The 8,381-nt window shown below is 54.1% G+C and overlaps 2 protein-coding genes across 2 annotated transcripts; one reads left to right on the top strand and one right to left on the bottom strand.

Moving 5' to 3' along the window:
• Positions 1-1,048: 1,048 nt before the first annotated feature.
• Positions 1,049-3,011, bottom strand: POSPLADRAFT_1043993 (hypothetical protein; the record flags this gene model as incomplete). The annotated part of the gene is given in 11 exon segments (XM_024478435.1): positions 1,049-1,198; positions 1,294-1,557; positions 1,624-1,753; positions 1,812-1,948; positions 1,982-2,041; positions 2,091-2,154; positions 2,205-2,443; positions 2,503-2,585; positions 2,640-2,760; positions 2,828-2,989; positions 3,009-3,011. The coding sequence occupies 11 exon segments, from the start codon at positions 3,009-3,011 to the stop codon at positions 1,049-1,051; spliced, it is 1,413 nt and encodes a 470-aa protein (XP_024343409.1).
• Positions 3,012-4,776: 1,765 nt separating this feature from the next.
• Positions 4,777-6,850, top strand: POSPLADRAFT_1043992 (hypothetical protein; the record flags this gene model as incomplete). Its single annotated transcript, XM_024478434.1, has 8 exons — positions 4,777-4,817; positions 5,219-5,316; positions 5,522-5,756; positions 5,809-5,872; positions 5,923-5,982; positions 6,037-6,342; positions 6,394-6,660; positions 6,716-6,850. 8 exons carry the CDS (start codon positions 4,777-4,779, stop codon positions 6,848-6,850), a joined length of 1,206 nt encoding a protein of 401 aa, XP_024343408.1.
• Between the last annotated feature and the right edge of the window lie 1,531 nt (positions 6,851-8,381).

The raw sequence follows: 8,381 nt of genomic DNA, 5'->3' as shown, positions 1-8,381 counted from the left end.
TTTAGCCACGGACTCGTGAACAGCACGAGTGTTCTCGTCGGTGCCCACCGACGAGGCTTCTGCTGATGAGGGAGATGCTGGAGGGAGTACCGAAGACAGATCGCAGTCGGACGCGCGAAGGAGTGCCAGGTCGCGAAGAGCGTCGCCGAGTGGTAGAGGGTTGGCCTTGGCCTTGGACATGCTAATAGTCACAAGTACAAAGTGTCGGTAGTACTAGACGCGCGCCGCGAGAACCACAGTACACCGTAGCTGAGAACAAAACATTCAGCGCTGTGGATCGTCTTCTGCTAACTGCCGGCAGGATATAACAGACTTTAGGTGGTGTTTGCCCCGAATGTAGTGGACATAACGAGCAGTATATCTTAACCCTCACAAATTTACAGTAATGACGGGCCTGATTTGCCCCAAACATGGCCGGCTAAACCCCACATTGGGGTCTGAAGGGTACCCCGTAAACCTTCGAATTTAGGCTACCTGTCGAAGGAGTAAGTACTTTGTAACGCATTACCATGTCACTCAATGTGAAGAGCCAGAGATAGTCCATCAACTTGGGCCGAGAAAAGAATCTAGACCGACTACAATGTGACGCGCTATCAATCACTTAACGAGGTTTCAATATCATGGGAAGTACATTTGCTAGCTTCTGTCATTGACCTGGAAAGATTCTGCCAAGGCAATCGCCTGCGAGACGCCAATACCTGGCAGAGTGGCGAACTTCCGCCACACATTCAATGCAGTCGGTTTCTGTAATAATTGCATGTTTGAAGCAATGTCGGGCCTTCATTAGTATCCGTGATTTCGATAGTCTGGTTCTCCGTCAGTAGTTCAAAATGCACGTACCGCCGCTTGACAATATGTCTGTGACGTGTGCAATATGACATACGGACACTGACCGACACACAGTCCGAGCATAATCCAACATTACATAGGTCATAATGCATACACACATCGAAGAGGCCAGACCCCCGTCATAGGATAGGTATAAATCAAATCCGATCCCGTAGGGATCGACGAGTGGATCTCAACAAGAGATTTTGAGGAACGCGCGCTAACCCTCAGTCTGCTCATTCTGGTGCGCGATGGCCACCGCAAATGTGAGCGGCGCCTCGCTCTGCGTGCGCTCTCGCATCAAGCCCCACTGCACCAACCAGTTGTCCGCCTCGTCCTCGGGGTCGTACGCGAACACCGCACGGATCGCCTGTCAACCCCCGTCAGCCTCCTCTGCCCGCTCACACACGCACGCAAGCGCGCACATACGACACAAAACGCTATCGAATGAAGAGAAACACGTACGTCCTGCGTCATCGTTAGCGCCCGCCCGTCGCCCATCGCCTCCGCCGCGGCGAGCCCCTCAGAATGCTCCACGCCCGGCGGCATACTCATAGCGGCGGGGTTCGTGCTCTGCACATCCCACACCTCCTGCACGCGCTTGTGGCGCATCTCCGAGAGCGCGGCGAGGAAGACCGGGATTTGGTCCTTGCGCCGCAGGTGGTAGAAGAGCCGGCCGAGCATCATGCCGTCTGCCGCGGCGAGGCTAAGCGCGTAGATTGAGCCGGACTTGGGTTCGAGGTGCATGCGCATAAGAACGGTGGCTATATGCGGTATTTGTTGGGTTTAACGTACCGAAAGGGGGTGTGCGGCCTCGCCAATCGCGAGGAAGGGGCCGTCTTCGTGCAGCCAGTCGTCCAGATGCGGGCGCTCCACAATGGGCACGGCGTAAATCTGGGTCGCCAACTCTGCCATCTTGCGCAGGCTGGTCAGACAAAGTGAGCAAACCAGAGTGTGACAGCGCTGTGATGGAGAAACCATACTGGGGATCGCAGCCGTTCATGGCTTGGACCAAGTGAGCAGAGTCCACCTCCGATACTGGGATTGGCATGGGGGTCGTCTCAGGAGTATAGACGTGTAGATTGTATACGTCCCCTTGCTGCACACGCTTAATTTCAGTCTGCAATCCGCAGAGTCGCGCGCGAGTACTCACCGAGGGGAAGCCCATGACACCGTAACGGTCGCCAAACCAGGAAACCACCATGCCGACCTTCTGTTGTAAGTTCAGTAGCCCATAATATGAGCAGCCCGCACCGTCTTACATCTCGCTCAAGGTACGGGACCAGCTCCGGGACGGCTGCCATTTTCTCCACGGGGACGACCGTACTGCACTCATCATGAGCACTGACCAGCATGAAGAGAAGCACATCACGTACTTATACATGACGATGTTTTTGCGCTTCATATAGTCCTGTTCTCCGAACATCACCTGCCGAGATAGTGAATGGCAGCCGTCTGCGCCAATGATCACGTCCGCGACGATCTCCTCCCCAGACTCGAGTGTTACGGAGGGCGCTTCGGGCTTGATGTTGACGGACGTGACCTTGGAATTTGCACGGACAGTGACGCCGTACTTCAACGCGGTCTCGTACAGCAGTTTGCGAAAAGCCCCGTACTATAAGTTCGCGCGCGTGAGACGGCGCAGCGACCAGGGCGATAAGGGCGTTTTCTCACTTGCATCTGTATGAACTCGCCGTCACTCTCCACTTTGAAGTCGTGCACCCATTCTCCCTTGGCCACCACTTCGCCAGACTCATCTGCCGGCAGCAATCAGACAAGTAGCACGCACAGTGGGTCTTGAGACCGCTCACAGCGGGAAAACTGCACATATCGCGCCCATATGCTGATTTTCCTGAGCTCTTCTTCCAACCCCCAGCGATAGAAAATTCTCGTCGTGTTTGGCGCGAATCTGCAGCCGCCGGCTAATATTGTCTGGGCGCAGAGCGTTCGGTTCTGGGCGCGCGGCACGCGAAGGCAAATCAAATTCGGGGTCGCTCACCTCCTGGAAGTCGTCGCGCTGCTCCAGGATGGTCACCTTGTGACCTACACGGCTGAGCGCGATAGCAGACGTAAGACCTGCTACACCGCCACCGACAACCACAAACTCAATAGGCAGCGTCTCGGGTGCGCGCTGAATGTTGCCGTGAGCGATGAGCGCCGGCTGCAAAATATGCGCTCACCATCGTCGAAGAAATAGGGATACAGGTCGTGGGGGAGAACGGAGAGGATTGGAGGATGAGAAAGGAAAGAAAGAGAGATTCGATTCACATAGAGAGCCTAGGAGTGAATGAGGTCACATGCGGACACTTCCGCAGATGCAGGGGAGGCTGGAGTTAAGTTCGGCGGGTCTACGGTTCAGGGCAGATCGAATGACATGGCGGTGTTCCTGGTCTGACTCCCGCCCAAACGTTCCTCTGCATTTTTCACGTCTTCGAATCTACTCCGAAATCAGATAACTTCTGCAGATGGCGTGCCCCATCCTAACCCTAGCCAACCAGGCATACGGTTATGTATCACGGACTGCCTGCAGCTGTAGCACGTATAGAGATTGGCGTCGATGGCGATAGACGTCACGAACACTCATTGCAGCTCGATCAAGTTCGACGCTGATAAGCGGCTGGCAAAGGTTAAACACAGCGCCAACTTGTCGCCAACTTATTTCCATTTCAGGATAACTCATCCACACCTTATATAATCACCGGCTAGACTTATGTAATTAACTTGTTGTCGAAATTCAAGCAAGATAACATCTTGCCATTGTCAGGTTATACGTCCTACAACTCATCAACCACTCTGTCCGCAAGTTCCAGAGGTCACTGCCACCATTCCAACAGCCCACCACAGCTCAAACATCGTCAGGGCAACTGGCCCACATGGTCATACGTGTAAATAGGCTTGTAAGTTTTGAAACATACTGCGTCGGCAGGCAAATCATCGTCAGCGCTCAATTTGTAACCTTCGTACCGCGAACCCGGTCGCTCCGCCGATGTAGAACATAATTCAGCCTAACAACCCGGAGGTCTGTCTCTGATGGGAGCTAATCCAATCGTAGTTGTGGCTTTTGGTCAATGATCATACCAACCAACCAATAGCGGGCGATCGTCGACGACCGAGCCAGTTCCAGCATTCTACATGCGATGTGCACACTTGAATCAACTTCCACGTTGCACTGGCCTCGACATCTAGCGTCCAAAGTAGCCTTCGTGGCAGTCAAATCATGATGGAGATGCGACAGTAATACAATAAATGCGGTCCGATGACTGGAGTCGACGTCCTTGCGCTTTCAGCATGTTTCCCCGCATTCGACTTGGCCGGAGACAAATGCACGGCCAGAATTAGCGATGTTCTGGCTGACAGTACACACCTATCGGGATCAAAATATGCGTCATGGCCACGGAAGCTTGAGGATATACAGCAGTTGCAAGGTGCGACGACATCATCCAGAAGAATACATATATGCGCATGTCTCACCTGGCTATTATGGCTGCTGTCGTTTCTTATCACGACAGACATCGCTTCTGCGGAGCACCAGGCTCAGAACCTTTCCCCTCAAGCCCTCATGGTACGGGCACCCGACGCCTCCATCACCTCTGGAGCCAGGACGCCTCATTGAGGACGGCCAACCACGGCGATTAGCTTGTAGTCAATGATAGGGTACAAGGCTGCGACACAGCCTAATGGCCTAGGCCCCCTCCCTCGCCTCCTATCCGTCCGAGGCATTCCATGGGGCCTTCCGCCTTTCTCCGCCGTGCTTCCGACTCTCGGTGCCGTACCAGGCCGTACCGGCACCAACATCCTGGCGCGCAGGGTGCCTCTCGCAGACCTTCGCTGATCAATGTCTGATCGCGCTGCGCCTTCTAGATCGCCAGTCGATCGTGCGGCCCATCCTATATCCGGCCTGTGCGCAACGCCTCGAGGCGCCTCTGTTGCTGCAGCGGCTCCCTCGTAATGATTGGTAGAAGTGGTAACAATGTTGCCGCGCGCCGAAGGTACATATACATTCCGCTACCCGTCCCTGAGGCGCCCTCGTTTGTTCCCTCACCTATATCCCCCCGCACTCTTTGATACCCCTCACGAGCTACTTCCGCACCGCGGACACGAAAGGAAATGGTCTGGCTTCCATTCCAACGCTAGTGTATCACGCGGCGCTAACGGGGCTACTCCACCACGGGTATAGAGAGCATCGGACTTTTTGCCGATTGAATTTGTCGTCCTCGGAGGTGGCATTGCCGGTTTGACCGCTGCGCTGTCTCTCTCCAGGGTCGGCCATCATGTCACGTTGATAGAGCAAGGCCCCGCATTGTCTGAGGTTTGTTCTTCGACCGTATCATAACGCGGGGTTAGACTGAGAACCATGTCAAATTCAGACAGCCCTGTCAGGGGGTTGCAGGCTGGGCCCTAACGTAACGAAGATCCTCTACCGCTGGGGTTTCGAGGAAAAGCTGAAGGCCTGTGCGGTCGTCTCGCAATACACGCAATTTATGCGCTGTGGGTATCCCTTTCCCCGTACACACGCCATTCGAATTAACTTCTGTGGTGACTAGATGATACCGGCCGAGTAACAGCAGACGGTGAATGGATCGACGACTTTCGCACGGAGAGCGGGGGCGAGTATCTGTCAATGCACGTCAGTGGCTTTTCGAGTACAGCCACCCCTCTCGTATCTAAACGTGCTATTCCATCCAGTACGCAGACATGAGGAAGTTTCTGTATGACGCAGCCGTCGAGCACGGCACGACGGTCCGCACAAATGCGCAAGCAGTGGAGGTCAAGGTTCGCCGGGAGAGACCATCCGTCATACTTGCCTCTGGCGAGGAGATTTCCGCGGACTGCATCGTGGGTGCGGATGGCGCCGTTGATTCCCTGTGCCGCAAGGTAATTCTGGGTGGGCCGGAACACGAAGTCTTTAAGAACGTTATGATGTTCAAGTACGTCTTCATACATTGACTTGTGACTGGTGGCCATGAACTCTTCCTCCAGCTTAGTCATTGCCGCCTCCAGTATGCAGTCAGACCCCGAGCTGGCGAAGCTGTTGAAAGGCAAGGTGCGAGCTAAGTAAAATGTACCTTCCATGTTTCTCTAAGATGTATAAAGGAGGAAGGCACGGTCTATGTCTGGTACGGCGACTCGTATGGTGTCACAGGATTCATGACAGTGAGTGTCCTGTCTAATTTCTGCTCGTGAATGAGATGCGACATGATGGCCAAGCAATCTCAGTCAGAAAACGAGTTTTCCCTTCACATATATGCGCCCAGAGAGGAGGGCGATGAACAAGCCAAACGAGCGGAGGGATCTGCCAAGTTGATGAAGGCGTTGACGGGTTGTGAGCCACGGCACGTTTTACTCAGCGTGCGTTTGCGCATCTATCTGACATCCATATTAAGTCTGCGCAAGCTAGCAGAGCGGGCGCACACCGTCATTGCCGTACCCGTCAGCGGCAAAGCACATATGCAGGAGTGGACCCACCCCGATGGCCCCGTGCTGATCGTCGGCGATGCCGCACACCCGATAACGGTGCGCGTTCTGCTTGTGTCGAAGTCCCGCCCACTGACCGGCAGGCTGCAGGCTGGCAACATGTATGCGATGGGGCTCGCGGCTGAGGACGGCATGATGCTCGGACGGCTCTTCCACCATCTGCACCGCAAGGACCAGATTCAATCCTTCCTCGCCGCGCTGTCGACGAAGCGCATGGAGCGCATCGCGAAAGTAAACCAAGTGCAGCGCGTAAACCCACTCGCAATGGCGCTCCCTGCAGGCGTCGAGCAAGCGCGCTACCTCAAGACGACGGTCGAGCACATGGACAACGCAATGGCCGTGGTCTTCCTTGAAGAGGTGCGTGAATGTATTTTCGGTGACGGCGTCTGCTCATGCTGCGATGTTGCACTAGGCTATCCGCACTATTTTCTCATACGACCCGGAGGACGAGGCGGACGACTGGTGGGTCGAATGGGGCCTCTTGCAGGACCGTGCAGCACGCACGGTCCCGTCCTCTGCGGCGATCACAGTGGACATCCACACATAGAATCATCTAATTTCTGCTGCATCATCCGGGTTCAAGGGACGTTTATCATGACGTCTATTGGGAATACGGACTTCTCTTCGCAAGGGCTACAGTAGGACGGACCAATCATTTGGGGTTATTGGGTTGCATGATGTATGGCACTGTATTTTAGACAATCGCTTTCCGCCCATACTTGGCAGCATAGAAATACAAATGGATAATTACCACTTGGCCTACTGCCCCCTCCAGCGAGGTCATCTATCTGTCGGAATCTGCCAAACTGCGACTTTCGGGGTCGTTTTCACGCACGCTGACAAGGAATTCTGATCCCGGCCTTTCGCTCACCATCGAGATCATTATCCTACCAAACGCCGACGCTCTCAGCGCTACAGAATTAGCAGTGCTTTCCTAGTAGGAAGGCCTTTATAACAGAGATCCAGAGCAAAAATGGTTGGTGTCATCTTCGGCATCAGCAAAAGACCTAGATGAATACAAAGGGCAAGCATCTCGACCCTCGAAGTTAAGCGCTGGACCCCTGTGTAAGCCCTCCTGTTCGGGGAAAAGGAGAGAGAGCGCGAGTCTGTGCGCGCGCGGAAGCAAACCAGGCAGCGCCAAACAATGTGACCACAACCTCGTAGCCAGATCTCGCATTCGTCTTTTCCCTACACTAGTGTATCAATCAAATCCCCATGATTTTTGCTCAGGTCTTTCCTCGGTCCGAACGCGCTGCTGAGTGTCGCCTGCCGTACCACGGCAGGCTTCCACTTTTTCAGAACCGCTGCAGATGGGGCTACAGTATAGGACCGGTCACTGTAACACCCAATTTATATGTCGCCCCTGGAATACTTTCCTGACCACTAAAAAACAAGGAATAAATCTCTAATATTGTATTTACATGTACACTATCTATTAAAAAGCTTCATAAGACATTAAGCAAAGGTTGATGTCTTTAGAGGCAAAATACTGACATTGAAAGCGCAGTTTCACCACTCAATGAAACACACAAGTCCAACTCCCACGCCGGCGCACGACCACGTGGCCCAGGCCAGCTAAATTCGAAGGTTTACAGGGCGCCTTTCAGACCCCAATGTGGGGTTTAGCCGGCCATGTTTGGGGCAAATCAGGCCCGTCATTACTGTAAATTTGTGAGGGTTAAGATATACTGCTCGTTATGTCCACTACATTCGGGGCAAACACCACCTAAAGTCTGTTATATCCTGCCGGCAGTTAGCAGAAGACGATCCACAGCGCTGAATGTTTTGTTCTCAGCTACGGTGTACTGTGGTTCTCGCGGCGCGCGTCTAGTACTACCGACACTTTGTACTTGTGACTATTAGCATGTCCAAGGCCAAGGCCAACCCTCTACCACTCGGCGACGCTCTTCGCGACCTGGCACTCCTTCGCGCGTCCGACTGCGATCTGTCTTCGGTACTCCCTCCAGCATCTCCCTCATCAGCAGAAGCCTCGTCGGTGGGCACCGACGAGAACACTCGTGCTGTTCACGAGTCCGTGGCTAAATCGTATGAGTTCGTGCGCGAGGCGCGTGCGGTGA

Source organism: Postia placenta, assembly GCF_002117355.1.
Source record: "Postia placenta MAD-698-R-SB12 unplaced genomic scaffold POSPLAscaffold_2, whole genome shotgun sequence".
Classification (NCBI taxonomy): domain Eukaryota; kingdom Fungi; phylum Basidiomycota; class Agaricomycetes; order Polyporales; family Adustoporiaceae; genus Rhodonia; species Rhodonia placenta.
The sequence above is the reverse complement of the archived record's forward strand: the minus strand, read 5'-3'. Positions and strand labels throughout refer to the sequence as shown.